At 40.3% G+C, this 17,334-nt stretch overlaps 1 protein-coding gene across 1 annotated transcript in view; it reads left to right on the top strand.

Moving 5' to 3' along the window:
- The window catches only part of ADGRV1 (adhesion G protein-coupled receptor V1), a gene marked incomplete at its 5' end in the record, with an annotated part of 304,575 nt that overhangs the window by 87,143 nt on the left and 200,098 nt on the right, over window positions 1-17,334 (top strand). Inside the window, 15 exons of the mRNA XM_084279017.1 lie at window positions 1,082-1,337; window positions 4,354-4,562; window positions 5,355-5,528; window positions 6,005-6,187; window positions 6,975-7,154; window positions 8,289-8,453; window positions 9,776-9,893; window positions 10,450-10,573; window positions 12,855-12,993; window positions 13,126-13,311; window positions 13,976-14,208; window positions 14,750-14,898; window positions 14,998-15,199; window positions 15,736-15,955; window positions 17,066-17,305. Of these exons, the coding sequence (XP_084135143.1) occupies window positions 1,082-1,337; window positions 4,354-4,562; window positions 5,355-5,528; window positions 6,005-6,187; window positions 6,975-7,154; window positions 8,289-8,453; window positions 9,776-9,893; window positions 10,450-10,573; window positions 12,855-12,993; window positions 13,126-13,311; window positions 13,976-14,208; window positions 14,750-14,898; window positions 14,998-15,199; window positions 15,736-15,955; window positions 17,066-17,305 (2,778 nt within the window). The remainder of the gene's footprint in view (window positions 1-1,081; window positions 1,338-4,353; window positions 4,563-5,354; window positions 5,529-6,004; window positions 6,188-6,974; window positions 7,155-8,288; window positions 8,454-9,775; window positions 9,894-10,449; window positions 10,574-12,854; window positions 12,994-13,125; window positions 13,312-13,975; window positions 14,209-14,749; window positions 14,899-14,997; window positions 15,200-15,735; window positions 15,956-17,065; window positions 17,306-17,334) is intronic.

Here is a 17,334-nt window from a genome sequence, read left to right as displayed (position 1 = left end):
GACGGGTAATTATTGAATGATTTGAAAGGTGGAAGGTAACAAGTGGAACATGGGCCAGCTGTGTGTTTACAGCAAGGGAAACATACTGATCTGAGGTAGAGCACTGACAGCAGGTTGAGGGAGGGGATCCCTCCCCTCTATGTAGGACTGGTGGGACACATCTGGAGTGCCAGGACCAGCTCTGTGCTCCTCAGTACAAGAGACATGAGCAATTGGAGCGTGCCCAGTGAAGGGCCATGCAGGTGACAAAGGATTTGGATCATCTGACACAGGAGAAGAGGCTCAGGGAGGAACTTACTACTGTGCATAAATATGTCAGGAGTAAAGAAGATGGAGCCAGGTGCCTCTTGGCTGTGTCCTATGCCTGCAGTGGACACAGTACAGGAAATTCAGTGTCAACACAAAGAAAAAAACCCACTACTGTGAGGGAGGTGAAACACTGGACCAGGTTTCCTAGAGAGACTGTGAAGTCTCTGTCCCTGGAGATACTCGCAAGCTGGCTGGACATGGCCCAGAGCAGCCTGCTGTGGTTGAACCTGTTCTTAGCCAGGGAGGTAAGACTAGGTATCTCCAGAAGTCCCTTCCAACCTCAGCCCTTTCGTGGGTCGGTGATAATGAAGATGTGACATCACTTAGAAATGACTGCACTGTTCTACTACTGTCAGACAAGCGGTCTGAGATTCAGTGTCTGTCTGTAATGCAGGAACCTGCAGTTAGCTTGGTTGTACCAAACCCATTCCTGACTGGGGATTTAGTTTCTGGTTATTATACTTCCAACTGAGACTCCATATCTTGCTATTTCATATGCTTCAATTACTTATTTTTACCTGTATTTTGCCACAGCATTTTTTTTCCCCCAGAATGACTTCTGTTACCTGTCCCTCTCATTTTTTGCACGTTTTCTTAATATTTTGTGGGGGGTGGTTGGGTGGTCATGGGGTTTTTTTGGGGGTTCTTTATTTGTTTTGTGTTTATCGATAGAGTTTTACAGAATAAAGCGATGGGTATAACAACATGGAGAAGAAGTTTGACTTCCTTTTTTTCTTTCTTTTCTTTTTTTCCCCTCCCTCTGAAACTGTAGATTACGTTTTCTGAAGGTCAGGTCCTGTCCACAATCACCCTGACCATTCTTGCGGACAGTGTGGCAGAGCTCGCGGAGACTGTGGAAATCACGCTGACCCGCGTGACCACTGTGGGTGTTCAGGACACCGCAAAAGGGGCCGTGATCGATCCCAAGCGGGCAAAGGCTGTGCTCACCATCTTACCCAGCGACTCCCCGCACGGTGTGATTGGGTGGCATATGGACTCTCTCTTTGTTACAGTCACAGAGCCGGATGGTGAGTCCGTTTCTTGGTTCTTAGGAAAAAATACACATTTTTTTTCAAAGTCAGCATTGCTGATGCTACAGCATTGTGTGGGTATATATATGTGTATGTATTATATACGTTATATATATATGTATTATATACAATAAATATATAATGTGTCTGTATATATGTGTATATATAAATATATACAAGTAATTTATACTATATATAAAAATATATCTCTAAATACTATATATTCATTTTTTATATGTACACTCTATATAAAGTATTTATATATTTTTTATATATATATATACATATACATATATTTTATATATATAAAGTGTATATATAAAGTATATCATGTAGATGTGTGTATATATACACGTATATATACATATATGTATATATACACATACATACATATATAACATATATACGTATACATATATATACACATATATACATGATACATGTTATATATGTAAATATGTGTGTATATCTATGCATATATACAGATGTATAATACATATGTATGTATATGCATATTTACATATGTATATGTATAATATGTATCATAGATACATATGTATAATGTATATATGATACATATATTATGTATAATATATGTATATATGTATTATACATGTATAATACATATGCATCATATATACATATGTATTATGTATATATAGTACATATATTATACATATACATATATACATATGCATATACATATATATACACATATGTATATGTATACATATATGTGCATATGTACGATATACATATATGATATATGTATATACATGTATGATATATGTATATATACACATATATAACGTATATCATACATACATTTTATTTGTACATATCTCAACATTTTTCTGTAAAAGGTTTGTAGCAGAAATATGCTGTAAAATAAGTAACTGTGCTATTTCCTTACAGATGTTTTGTGCTGAATGTCACATTCCTTACGTCAGCGTTACCCAGTCATTTCGGTTTAGGGGATAAGTTATGAAAATCCTGACATCTTGTGTTGCGAATTGCTAATAGATAAAATAATTCTGTTTAGATAAAGAGCCAAACTTGCCCATTTAATGGGTTTAATATATTGTTTTAAATAATTTACATAGAAAGGCTTTCCTCATGAACTGGGTCAGAAAGGGACACTTTTTGTTCTGTGGCGTAGGAAAGGAAGGAAGAAGCAGAAAAGCAACTTCCATTTCAAGAAAGCTGAATTGGAGGGGTGGAGGTTCCTGCTTGCCAGCTGCATGTTGGATTGGGCCATGTCCGTTTTCCTTCCAGGCACCAAATGAAATTGCAAAGGATCTACCAGGCAGTGGGCCAGAGGAAGACAACCATGGTGCTTGGGCTCCCGGCTGGCACTGGGGACCTGGCAGCTGGTTGCTCTGGCATTCCAGCAGCTGCCTGATGGGCTATTCATACTTCAAAAGCCCAACTGAAATTTCCTGGCAGTTTAGTATTCTGTCCATACTAAAAAATACAACTTATGAATAATTCAATTTCTATCAGTATACTATTGCAGATAAAGCCTCCTCACCAGTTTATGTTCAACTGGATTAGTGTTGCCTCCTTTTTACCACCTGAAAGTGCCATGAAGGGGTTTTCTTGGTTCTTTATATATATATGTATATGCACATTAAAAGTTTGTATTTTGAAGCTAGGATTCCAGGCATGTTCTTAGGTCTCATTTGTTGCAATGTGTCTTTTCCAGTCTTTAGAGGTTGCATTGTTAATGAGTTGTATACAGGTGCTTACTGTGAAGTAGTATCTAGTCAACAGAAATAACAGAAACTAATCTAAAGCATGGAGCCTCTTGCTGTTTGTCTATTTCTCTGGTCATAAACCCAGCACTTTCAGACAAATGGAAAAATGTAATATTGGAAAAAATTGTAGATCTGTTTTCCAAGAGGGATGAGCCTGACTGATAGAAGGGTATCTCCAATGGCATCCCGGGGTGTATTAGAAAGGGGGTGGTTAGTAGGTCAAGAGAGGTCCTTTTCCCTCTATCCTCTGCCCTGGTGAGACCCCACCTGGAATACTGTGTCCAGTTCTGGCCCCCTCAGCTCAAGAAGGACACAGAACTCCTTGAAAGAGCCCAGCACAGGGCCACCAAGGTGATGAAGGGAGTGGAACACCTTCCTGATGAGGAGAGGCTGAGGGAGCTGGGCCTCTTTAACTTGGAGGACACTGAGGGGTGACCTTATTAATATTTATAAATACATAAAGGGTGAGAGTCAGGAGGACAGAGCCAGGCTCTTCTCAGTGATGGCAGTGCCAGGACAGGGGGCAATGGGTACAAGCTGGAGCAGAGGAAGATCCATGTGAATATAAGGAGGAACTTTTTCCCTGTGAGGGTGATGGAGCCCTGGGACAGGCTGCCCAGAGAGGTTGTGGAGTCTCCTTCTCTGGCGACATTCAAACCCACCTGGATGTGTTCCTGTGTGATTCAGTCTGGGTGATCCTGCTCTGGCAAGGGCATCGGACTAGACGATCCTTCGAAGTCCCTTCCAACTCCTGATGGTCTTTGATTCTGTCATCTCATTTTCATCCACATTTGAGTTGAAGAAATGTCAAATTTGCAGCCAGAGTGACTGCCTCCAACTCTGCTTTCTGTGTTAGGCTGACTAGTGACCTCCCAGGCATGTAAAGGTACTGGACAAAGCCAGGCAAAGCAGCAAGATAGGGGTTTTGAAGGAAAACAGAACCAAAATGGCAATATTGAAGCAACACTTTGTGTGGCAAACATTTAAAACTGTAAATATTCTGTATTTTATTCTTCTTCTAGATCCAGTTTTAAAATGCTTTCCAGATGTACACACTGTGTTTTGTGTGTGTCCACACCACTTGTATGTGCTCGTTTGCCCGAGTCATTGAATTACCCAAGTGGTGGTGTGTGACAAAGCAGAATTCCAGTGAGCTTTAGCAAGCAGCTCCAGTACATGTAGGTGAGCTGAAAATCAAGGATGACAAGGCTTAAAACAACCATGACTTGATTTTATTTCCCCTCTCCTTGCTATAGGGCGAGTGAATACAACTACTCTTACTTTACAAATTGTTCGAGAACAAGGTTTTGTTGGAGAGATTGCAGTCCAGCTGAGCACCACGCCTAACTTTGAGCTCCCCCTCTCCAAACGAGCAACAGAGAATGAGGATTATACACTGGAAAAGAAGATGATCATTATGGCAGAGAACACAACAGTAACTTCTGTTGTAGTCACAATTTTGCCTGTGAGTAGTCTAACAATAACTTTGGATAATAATGTCTTTCCAAGGAAGGGAAAATGGTGCTGTTTCTATGCCAGAATAGGATTTAGAATTCTAGGAATGGCTAAGGTGGGGCTTTTGGCCACCTTGGTTGGTTGTGTCAGAATTGCAGCCATCTCTTTCAAAAGAATCTGAGAACTCATGCCTGAAAATCATTCAAATCCTTTCTTTTGCAGTAGTCTCAAAATTATCACGTAATAATGACAAAGAAAATAAAAACTACAAATGTCTGAGGTGCTTGCTGGTTTTTTTTTTGACTTGCTGCAGGTTTTTGCAGAGGTTTTATTTTCTTTTACGTTCCAATCAACAGATTTATGCTGTGGTTCAGGAAATGTTAATTTTCCCCAAAATTACATGTCTCTTTTAAATATATCCAGGATGTATTGCTCTTCAAGACCTGGCTTAGTTTCTGAATTACTGCTACCTTTCTTATAATAGGAGAAAAAAGTGACAGCCAGCAATACTTTCCTTTTGGGGTTGGGACTAGATGATCTATAAGGTCCCTTCCAGCCCAAACCAGCCTGTGATTCTGTGGTACCACTGTTATCTGGCACCAGACTGCCAACCTCAGTTTCTAAAGCTTAGCAAAGGTAGTCTTTCTCACCTTTCCTATGGTGTGAAGCAAGGGACTGGTGATATGATCCCATATACTCAGAACTTTTTGAACAGCCAGCAGGCTACAAGTAGTCAGGTGCCTGCAGATATTATGATTTACAGTGTTTTATTAAAACAACAATTTCAAACTATTTTTTGCAGGATGATGTTCCAGAATTAGAGGAAGGATTTATTATCAATATTACTGATGTGCAGCTGGTAGGTGCTCCCACTGGAGGTCAGCCAAGTGTGAAGAGGCTTGGGTTAGAAATAGCTGAAATTACAATTGAAGAAAATGATGATGCCAGAGGAGTATTCAGCTTCAACATTACAAAGGTAAGTAAGTCTGAATGAAAAATACTTTAGGTAGCATGCCAGCAGGAAAGCCTATTTTCAGACCGCTTTTGATAGTGTTCTAATAGGGTTTATGGTTCTAAATGGTTCTGGGTAAAAAAAGCGGATACCAGACAAACAATTCCTTCTTCAAATTCTTCTTCAGAATGGAAGTATTAGATTTGTGAGGGAGCTGGAAGGGTTAAAACTGGTCCCATAGAATATTCTGACAGGGACCTCACAAGGTGACCTAATCCAGGGTTTTGCTCAGAGCAAAGGTGTGTGCTAAATTCAGACCAATTTTCAAGTGATTATGTAGTTCTTAATTTATTTTACCATCAAGTCAATAAGCAAAGTTAAAAACAAAAAAAACAACCAAACCCCCCAAGCAAATGAACAAAAAACCCCCAAACAACAAAACTAAATAAACAAGTAAAAAGGTTGCTGTGATAATCAGCAGTTTCTTGTTGAATCTACAGGATGTAACTGGTGCTGTTGCTGGCTATGAGGTACCACCACCCCAGAATATACTGAAACTTCCAGTTGTTCGACAGGCTGGGAGGTTTGGGTCAGCAATTCTGTACTGGGAAGCCATTCCTTCAACTGCTACCTTTGAAGATTTCACGCCATCCTTTGGGAACCTTACCTTTGCAGAGGGGCAGGTATGCACTTGCTGAAGGTTTAGCTGTCTCTGGGCTTCCAGTTTAAGAGTTTCTTATGATGTCTTCCAGCCAATTTTGCCTCTCTTAATTGAAAACACTTTATTTAAGGCTTTATCCTTGTGAACAATGCTCCTGACTTCAGTTCTTGAACATGGAAAACTAGAATGTTCATATGCATTGCCCAAATAGTGTGGAATGCCTTTGGTACCTCCACAGGAGGAGACATAATTTCTAATAATAAAGCCTGTTACACTGAAAGTTTGTACCATACCCTGTGTTCACCATAAATGTTCAGAATAAGCCTCTATGTTTCCTTGGCTGTGTTACACACATGGTGTTCAAATTTCATCCTGCCCCTGAAAATACTTCATGTACACAAGGGGTTTTGATTTCATAGGGTTTTGATTTCAATGGAACCAATCTTTGGTAAATGAGGATATGCTTTTGGAGCAGAGTTTTGGCTTAAGTACAACATTGTCTACCTGCACTTTCTACAGAGTACCAAAACAGAGCTGGTTTTAACACAGAAGATTTACATGGATGGACTTAAAAACCGCTCATGAGGTTTTGTTGTCTTACTATAAGTGCATAAGTACAATAAGAAATAAGCAGAGCTGAACAATGTGTGTTTATTGTTAGATAGAATTCACCTATTTTACTTTTCAGATTTTTTCAAACAACATATATATATTGTTTGAGATATCTATATATATATATATCTCCATATAACCAAATACAACCAAGAATTTATTGCTTTTTTTGTTTTGTTTTAAAAATATTTGTGCAGGCTACAGGAGAAATAGAAATTACAATCGTAGATGACAGCGAAGTTGAATTCCTTGAGATCTTCAAGATTGCCTTGACGAGGGTAACAGGTGGTGCAAGACTTGGGAATGACACCCTGGTGACTGTGGCTATTCCACCAAACGATTCCCCTGTTGGAGTATTTGGGTTTGAGGAAAAGAACGTGAGTTTGGTTTGGATTGTGCTCTTTCTGCTACAGCTGGGGAGTGGGTCTGGGTCACTAACACGTAGCCAATCTTGGTAAGACTTGGGTGCAGTGGAAGACATGACTTCAGTGAGAGGCATGGTAGTGCTTGTCTTCATCTAGCTGTGTAAAATGGCAATGACAGTGGAAGTGCTGATGCATAGAGGCAGATTTCTGCATGGCTGACTCAATCAGTACACTAATGACCACAGGTAGGATTTTTCGTAGCCTGTTGAATATTAAAATAGTTTTGTAATAATCTTTATAACTGAAAGTAAAATTAGGAAAAATTTTTTGAAAGGCATCTCTTTGGATGTGGGACTGTTGGAGAGGGTTCAGAGGAGCCACAAAGATGATTAGAGGACTGGAGCACCTCCCCTACAAAGAGAGGCTGAGGGAACTGGGCTTGTTCAGCCTGGAGAAGAGAAGGCTGCGGGGGGACCTCATTGCAGCCTTCCAGTACCTGAAGGGAGCTTATAGGCAGGAGGGGATTCAACTTTTTACAAGAGCAGATAATGGTATGACAAGGGGCAATGGATTAAAACTAAAGGAAGGAAGGTTTAGATTAGATATTAGGGGGAAGATTTTTACAGAAAGAGTGGTGAGGTGCTGGAACACCAGAGAAGTAGTGGATTCCCTGTCCCTGGAGGTGTTCAAGGCCAGGCTGGATGGGGTCCTGGGCAGCCTTGTGTAGATCCAGGCCTGGAGGTTGGTGTCCCTGCCTGTGGCAGGTGGGTTGGAGCTCTATGATCCTTGGGGTCCCTTCCAACCCAGACCATTTTATGATTCTATGATTCTATTCTATGATTCTCTTCTTAGTTCTTATGAGTGACTGATGCTTCTGCTCTCCATTCTGCTGACGCTGTGCTGAGACTTATGACTCATTGTCTGTCATTGTTTTGAATCATAGGGCTTACAGAAATAACACAAGTGACTAATCCTTGCGAGCAGAATGCAACACAACCCTTACACCTATTTTCTTCCTGTTGATTTTTCACTCATCCTTTTTTTTTTAGTTGTCACTGATAATGTTGTTTGCTGTTTATCTCGAGACGGTGTTGATATGCCTTTTTCTGCAGCCTTTCCTACATCCCCCTTCTCTTTCTTCACCAGGTAACAGTGAAGGAACCTCAGACACCTGACGACCCTGCTGCAGTTGTGTTGCTCACTGTAAGTCGAAGCCAAGGAGGACGAGGAGCAGTTAAAGTCTTATGGATTCTTGAGGAAGCAGCCAGACACGACCTGACCCCTCTGAATGGTACCCTTCACTTCAACGAGGTACTTTTGATATTGCAATAAATTATTTGCTATTAGATTTGTCAATATTTTCTTCTCCTTATGTGTGTTTGCATGGCTGCCGTTACGTGTTTATAGAAGCAGGGGGTTACCAACGGTTATAACACAAGGAAATGGCCAGTTTGGTCCAGTCAGGTTAGCAGTTTGCAGTATTTTTCAAACAGAAAAGGAAAGCTGACATGCTCTTTTTTGAGGCAGCATAATGCCATCATTAGGAAGATAGGCTGTTCAGATCTGAATCGCTCGTACAGTTCAGAATGAGGAACAAAAATGTGCTGAATGAGAGGAATGATTACAGGAATGTTTATTCCACTGTAGTATCAGACAGCTGAAAGAGGTGATTGGTAATAAAAATGTGAGAAGGAGAAATACGTGCTCGAAATTAGCAGATTTAAAAATATAAAAAACAAAACATCCTAGTGGCTTTCAAACTGCCCAGGGTTAGTTGATCTGTGTTTCATGGCAGCTTAAAACTCTGAAGTAGGAGGCAAAATACTCAGTATTGTCAAGTTTCTGTTGTTATCTTAATACTGCTCTTTTACTGTCTAGTCGATATACTTAATGAAAAAGAGTGTTCTAACATAAAGCATGATCTATTCTACTTGTACAGGGCTGTTTTGCATTAAACACCAGTTGTTCCTTTTACTTCTAATCAGCTGGAAAATGGTTTGTTGGTTTTATTTTTTATAAGGCAACCAGCATTTGGCAAAGTTTTGTTATCATTTTGCTATCCTTTCTCTACTGATAGTCTGGGACATTGTTTTTAATTCCTGAAGCTTTTATTTAAGCATACATTTAAGAATACAAGTATATATCTGTGTTATATTGAGGTTCTAAACTGTTATATTACTACTTTTTTCTATATCCTTATCTTAAGCATTTGAACTACCCACTGGCAAAAATGTGGATTCTACAGGAATTTGATATGATTTAACATATTTAATCTTAATAATGGTAATTCTTAGAATGTATGTATTGTATGTAATCAGCAATTTCTGATGGAAAAAATTATGTAAAGAAAATTTCCTCTGAGTTGAAACCTTCCACATGAATACAATTTAAGAGCAATTTCCATCTTTATTAATTTGAAAATAGCCAGGTGACACACAATGGTGGTGAGGCCATTTTTTGCCACTCTTCAGCCAAGTCAGAAATGTCCAATTTAAAAGATATTGCAGAATATATCAAACATATGCATGCTTAACACCTGATTGGTTCAAGAAAACAACTTTTTTAATAACACCATATTTTGTTTAGTTTCACTTTATGTATATATAATGTGTTCTGGTCTTTACATGATGCAGACTGAATCCCAGAAGTTGATCGTTTTACATGCGGTACAAGATGGTCTGCTGGAGGGGAATGAAACATTTACCATTCAGCTGGTCTCTACTGGTGATGCAGAGATATCTCCTGTAAATGGTAAAGTGCTAATTCATTACATTTTGTTTTGAGACCATTCATATGAGAATTCTATTAAGTCTGTCTTATTTTAGTTTGCAGTACTTATATATCCTGTGTGCTGCTGGTTGGTAGCAGTTCTGACTGTCAGTTCTTTTCCTGAAGCTGTTTCCTTCTCTGAAGAAATCAAAGTGAATTCTAGGTCGTAATTTTCCATTCTCAGTTGTTGGCATAGACTTTGTGTTCAGACAGTTAGCATTGTCCATAAATAATTCTGTAACAAAAAGAAGCAGACACCAGTACCAGGCTCAGACCTGTAAACTTCACAGATAATTTCATTTGTAAGCGACCATAGAATGGGGTCACCTAGTTGAACACCCTACTTAGGGAACAGGAGACTTCACAGTTGGATCAGGTTGCAGAGTGCTTTCTCCTCTCAAATTCTGAGTATCTCTGAGGATGGAGTTTCTGTGGGCTCTCTGGGAAGCCATCACTTAACCACTCACCTCACATGGTTTACAAAAGCTACCTCATCAGTTTTCATTGATCATGAGAAGCTTTTTTTTTCTATTCACAGGTGTGGCAACCATCATTATTTTGGGAGATGAAGGAGCTTCTGGAGTGGTTGGGATAGCACCTTCATCAAAGCATGTTCTGATTGGAGAACCTTCAGGAAATTATAATGGAACTGCTCTTATTAGGTGAGCACACTTATTATCAGTGTGTTTTTCCAAAGGAAGGACAACAGCTCAGTTTCAAAACCTGTGAGACTCCACATTTGGCAAGAATTTCTTGAGTGCATGTCATTATCACTCCTAAAATTAGAGCCAGGGCAGAATATACTGTGTATGTGTCTTTTTGGTATGACTGGGGAGCCCTACATATTCCTCTCAGTCAAAGTAATTACTACGCTGATGAGAAAGAGGATTCTAATCAAAGGAACAGGGGAGAGACTCGATGATATTTGAAGAGGCTTTGTGCTTTTTGGGTTTCAGTTCAGGATTGGTGCCTGAACAAAATGTTTCAATATATTGCTGTGACAGCTAGCATAACCAAAGCAGCAACTGGATTTTTAGTTGAAACAAGATGCAATTATTTCACTGCATTCAGTCAACTGAAAACAGGATGAAGCAGTGAAGACGTTACCATAAAGTCATAGCACTATAGAATGCATTACATTGGAAGGGACCTTTAAAGGCCATCTCACCCAACCCCCCTGCAGTGAGCAGGGACATCTGCACTAGATCAGGTCACTTAGAGCCCCATCAACCACCACCTTGAATGTCTCCAGGGATGGGGCCTCCTTTGTGCAACCTGTGCCAGTGATCTACCACCCTCATATTGAAGATTTTTTTTCCTAATATCCAACCTAAATCTCCCCTTTTCTAGTTTAAAACCATCATCCCTCATCCATCTCTCCATGCCCTTGGGAACAATTCTTCCCCAGCTTTCCTATAGGCACCTTTCAGGGACTGGAAAGCCACTATAAGGTCCCCCCAGAGTCTTCTCTTCTCCTGTCTAAACAAGCCCAACTCTCCCAGCCTGTCTTCATAGGAGAGGTGCTCCAACCCTTTGATCATTTTTGTGTCCCTCCTCTGGACATGATCCAACAGGTCCATGTCCTTCTTGTGTTGAGGGCTTCAAAGCTGGATGCCATACCTTCTAAGATTACTGGAAATAAAAAGGATTGAGATACTTCTTCTTGGTGCATCAGCAAATATAATCAACAGAAAAGCTTCTCCTGTTGCCCCGAGAAACCCAAAAGACAAAGTGATGCTTTGAGCAGTATTAGTTGTAGATTACGTGGTAGATCATGTTAGATGTAGAAAACATTTTTGCTGTGATGTAGTTCACCAAAACTGATGTCTGGAGTAGGATTAGGGTGTAGGTTTTCAGACAAGCAGCAGGCAGAACATTTCTGAAGTGATCTCACAGTAGAATTCTAGTGTCCTTCTGACTTAAAAATGAAACTGCCTCTGGGCATTACCCTTCAGTCCCATTTCCCTTCTATCTTGCATGTCTATCTCCTGGAGAGTAGACCAGAAGTGACAAAGTTTGGTTTTCAGCCCCAGTGGTTGGGCTATAAGTGCAAATAAACTTTAAAGTGCTCACTGTAAAAATGCAGCTCAAGATGCCTCCTGACACAGGGGAATAAACCAGAGCTATTGTAAAGATCCTAGTAGTGGTTTGACTGCATTAAAACCCAAGTTTCACAGCACTGATAATCATAGAATCATAGAATCATAGAATGGCATGGGTTGGAAGGGACACCAAGGATCACACAGTTCCAACACCCCTGCCACAGGCAGGACCACCAACCTCCAGTCATGATCTAGACAAGGTTGACCAGGGATCCATCCAACCTGGCCTTGAACACCCCCAGGGACAGGGCATCCACCGCCTCTCTGGGCAGCCCCTTCCAGCCCCTCACCACTCTCTCTGTAAAGATCTTCCCCCTAATATCTAATTAAACCTTCCTTCCTTTCACTTCACTCCACCCCCCTTGTCCAGCCAGTGTCTACCCTTTTAAAATGCTGATTCCCCTCCTGTTTCTCTGCTCCCTTCAGGGACTGGAAGGCTGTAATGAGGTCCCCCCGCAGCCTTCTCTTCTCCAGGCTGAACCAGCCCAGCTCCCTCAGCCTCTCTTCGTCGGGGAGCTGCTCCATCCCTCTAATCATCTTTGTGGCTCCTCTGAACCCTCTCCAACAGTTCCACATCTTTCTTGTCCTGGGGCCCCAGCTCTGGACACAGGACTCCAGATGGGGCCCCACGAAGGCAGAGCAGAGAGGGACAATCCCCTCCCTGTCCCTGCTCCCACCCCTCTGCTGATGGAGCCCAGGATCCTATTGCCATTCCAAGCTGCAGTTAGCATATAATAACATTTCCTTCATGCAGAACAATATGCTGTACTGTCTGTCTCTGGGTTGGATATCAAATATTAAAGGTGGGAAATTAAATCTGTGTTTGTCTTCTTCCCTGCAGCCTGACACGTGGCCCTGGGATTTTTGGTGAGATCACAATATATTGGAATATAACACCTTCTCATCACACAGAATTTACTGAGACATCAGGGACACTGACAATGCGAGACAGGCAGTCAGCAGCAGTTGTTCTAATACAGGTATACAAGATGTTTTGCACCAGTGGCTATTTTAAGTACTTTCTTTTATTTACCTGCTGTCTTTGTTAGAAATTAGTTACACCTGTCTCCTTGGAAAGTCTCCTTTTGACTTCCACTGTTTCCTCTCCTTAGGCTGTAGATGATGACCGTCCTGAGGAGAAGCATTACTACCAGTTTCAATTAACTGGAGTCACTGATGGAGGGCTCATAAATGAGTCGAGCAGCACAGCAAGTATCACCATGGCTGCCAGCGATTTTCCATATGGAGAGTTTATGTTTTCCCGGGAGCTACTGCAAACAACAGAAGAAGAAAAATGGGTATTAGACTAAAATCCCTTCTTATGTAAAATGATGATCTATATCATTGCTAGACTTGTGCTTTAGGGAAAAAATATATCAAATATTTATCATAGCAGCGTCTCTGCAATGGCTGTCTGAGGCTTTTGGAGTTTTTCAACAGTCTGATAAAAGAAAGCCATCTGCTAAGTTATGTGTAGAAAAGAAGACTGAGAGGGGATCTGATCAATATTTATCAATATCTGAAGGGTGGGACACAGGGGGAAATGGCCAGCCTCTTCTCAGTGTCTGTGGGGACAGGACAAGGAGCGATGGGCTCAAGTTGGAGCACAGGAAGTTCCGCACCAATCTGGGGAAGAACTTCTTCCCAGTGAGGGTGAGGGAGCCCTGGGACAGGCTGCCCAGGGGGGTATGGAGTCTCCTCTGGAGATATTCCAGCTCTGTCTGGACACTGACCTGTGTGAGCTGTCCTAGGGACCCTCCTTTGGCAGGGGGGTTGGACCCAATGATCTCTGGAGGTCCCTTCCAACCCCTACGATCCTGTGATTCTGTATACTCTGTACTAAAGCAAATAGCTGTTGACTGACAGAACCACTGAAAAGATGCCATTAGAATAGTCTCTTAAAGGCAACTGTAACAGAAGAGCAAAGGCATATTTTTAAAGAAAATATCCTCTTTCCCTCAGGTTAACATCACTGTTGTGCGTTCCAGGGGATCCTATGGCAAGGTGCGTCTTTGCTTTCAGATAATAAACGGCACTGCAGAGGAGGGAATTGATTTCACTCCCACAGTAAAGGAATTATTGTTTGAACCACACGAGGAGAGTAAGATGATTTTGATTGAAATTCATGATGATGACTTTCCTGAAGGTCCTGAAGACTTTTCAGTGATGATCACTGAAGTGGAACTCCGAGGAAGGTAAAGATAAAATTCCCAGTTGATTGATTATAGGCAGAAGAACAACTATATTCAGAACTAAAGTCAGAACAAAATCTTCCTTCAGCAGAAGAACAAACTATATTTGGAATCTGATCTACCTGCATAAAATCAACACTGGATTTCAGCTGGTTTACTGTAAAATTTCATGACAGCTATGATAGTAATCATAATAGAAATTGGATGTCTGGGGAACGCAGTTCTTTTAACCTTAGTATAAAGATTTTTCTGATGAAGATTTATTGAAGCTAAAAGTCTGTGCAGTATATACAAGCTGATAAGTTGCATGAATTTAAAAAAAAGTTAAAATTAGAAAGAAAAAAATGATACACATTTCTGTAAATAAAATACTATTTTTGCAAATATAATGTTTTGAAAAAGTGTGACCAAAAAAATCTCCAGTGACAACTGCCATAATAAATAAAAAGAAGTATTTTTAATTCTTGGGAAAAATTGTCATACCTGTATGTTAATACATTCACAAGGTTTTTTTAATGTGTTTTTTCTTTAATGTTCTTGCAAGTGGATTTGATTTTACCCTAAAAGAAAATGGTCTACAGATGGATCAGCCTCCAGTAATAGGAAATGTCTCCACTGTACGAGTCACTATAGCAAAAAGTGATAATGCAGAAGGCATCATAGAATTTGATCCACAATATATCCTTCTAGAAGGCAAGTTTATCTGAACTTTTCACTGTGGTTTAGCAGATAAGTCAGTGGCTATGGCATACATTTTAAAATAAAATAAATTTTTCTCAATTATTCTTGCAGTGGAAGAGGATGCTGGATTAATCATGATTCCTGTTGTGAGAAAGCATGGAACTTATGGCTATGTAACAGCTGAATTTATGTCTCGAAGTATTTCAGCCCTTCCTGATGGTGTTGATTATGTTATCCATAATAATTCTGCCATTTTTTATCACGGCCAGAACAAGACTTTCATTTATATCACCATTATAGATGATGAGGAAAGGTAATTAATTATTCAGATATTTAGTCACTAATTAACTCCTGGGGAAAAGAAAAAAATACTTTTTTCAGCATGTGAAGCATGCCTGTGTGTAGAATTGGAACTGGAAAACAATTTTCTTAAGTGCTGAGAAATCACCTTTTAAAAGGTGATTTTAAGGAGGTTTGGAGGATGGAGAGAAGCTACTATTAGAGATTCATAGCTCCTGTTAAATTCTACACAGAAAAATATGGGGTTTATATTAGTTTATCAGATGTTTTTTTGTGTTAATAATACTGCTGTGAATAATAAAAGTTTGGCTTTTTTTTTTTTTAACCTAAGACAAGCTGAAAATAGGAACATCATTTTCATTTCAAGCATCACTGTTCTACACAAGTGTTGGGAATCCATTGCTGTGTGCTTGCAGAGATGACTCCTGTACCCCCTTTAAGCAGACCCTGTTGGGTGCATGATTGAATTACTAAGTTTAATATTATTTTATTCATTTTTTTTCCCTCCTCGGATGTCGAGAATCTCTGTTTTTTCTTTCCTCCCTGCAGTGAATTCGCTGAGCAGTTCGAAATCCAGCTGACGGGAGCCACGGGAGGAGCAGTCCTTGGGCTCCACCTTGTGAGCCAGGTCACTATTGCGAGAAGTGACTCTCCCCAGGGCATCGTCCGGTTTCTCAACCGAACTCGAATTACTCTCCCCAATCCCGATAGACCCACAGAAGTGTCTCTGGTGCTGGAAAGAAGTGGAAGGCTGTTGGGGGACACTCAGGTGGGCCTTGGCTGCCACAGGCAGAACGCTGCCAGTGACTGGGTCAAAAAGCATTTTCCTTCAAGAACTGGTGACTGTTGCCTAATAGCAAATTTGCCATTTTCCATTAAAAATTAATTGCACATAGTTTAAGAGAAAATGTTGCTACCCTTTTAATCTTCTCTTCCTCATCCTGCTTGCTTTCTTTTTAATTACAGTCCAGTCTACTTTGTTTAGAACTAGCTCCTAATCCCCTGGAAAATGCTGTTAATTTCATGCACCACCACTAATTTAATTCACTTGAATGGCTTCCTAAAGCTGGCCAGGTTTCTTCAGTAAATTGCTTACTGAGAGTTTTCTAAATTTGTTTTCCTTTGCTCTATCCAGACCACTGAGAAACCGTCTGTAGTATAAATACGAACCAGGGTGGGCCTTTCACAGTCTTGGCAAGTGACTGAGATTGGCAGCTCCTCCTCTCCCCACATAAAACTTGACTTGGCCTTCTTTGTCTTTTTCATATGACAAAACTGGAAAACAATTAAAATGGCCAAGATAATATTTCTGAAGTGCCAAATATGACCTCCTCCAAAGCAACCTAATTTGTGGGAAATCTTTGAAAATAAATTTGAGCTTCCAATTAGGCTGAAGAAGTATGAATAATCATGGTTTAAGGGATTAACTTCTATTGCAGACTGAAAAAAACTCTGTCTTGATATCACACTTGAAGGGGGACTGGTTTTGGTCATGAGTATTCATTTGGGGAGCTTTGTAAAACAGCTCATGAAAGGGAGAGAAACAGAAGCTGTTCCCTGTGTTTCCTGTTACGTGCTGAAGAAATCTGTTTCTCTACTGTTACCAAGAGCTAGAATTTCATACACTGGCATTGTAGCTACCTAGCACTTCAGAGTTTTAATTTGTAATTTGTCATTTCTGTTTTTCCAAAGGATTATATATTTTCACACGTAGAATTATGAATTATTTTGTACTCTTTCTCTTAACAGCAAAGATTTAAACATGGCTAGTTATGGGGTACATGAATGTTTTTGTCACTTGTGGTACTCTGTCATTTATCCCCCTGGGAGGCTCCTCTGATATATCACCATCTAAATCTGAAACTGGTGTCTTCCACAGATTAACTGGGACATCTTGGGACCCAATTCAGAAGAGGTTCTCCCTCCTCTGAATAGTGACATTGGTGACCCTGTAAATGGATCATTCTATTTTGGAGAAGGAGAAGGAGGTCTGAGATCTATTAATCTACACATCTATCCTCATGAAGAAGTTGAGGTTCAGGAGATCTTCATCATTAGGCTGAGCCTTGTGAAAGGTGAAACAGAAATAGATCCCAAGGCAAACAACGTTACACTGATAGTAAGTCATTATTGCTTTTCTTTCTGCTG

The sequence above is a fragment of the Gallinula chloropus genome (assembly GCF_964237585.1).
Source record: "Gallinula chloropus genome assembly, chromosome: Z".
In the NCBI taxonomy this organism is placed as follows: domain Eukaryota; kingdom Metazoa; phylum Chordata; class Aves; order Gruiformes; family Rallidae; genus Gallinula; species Gallinula chloropus.
The sequence above is the reverse complement of the archived record's forward strand: the minus strand, read 5'-3'. Positions and strand labels throughout refer to the sequence as shown.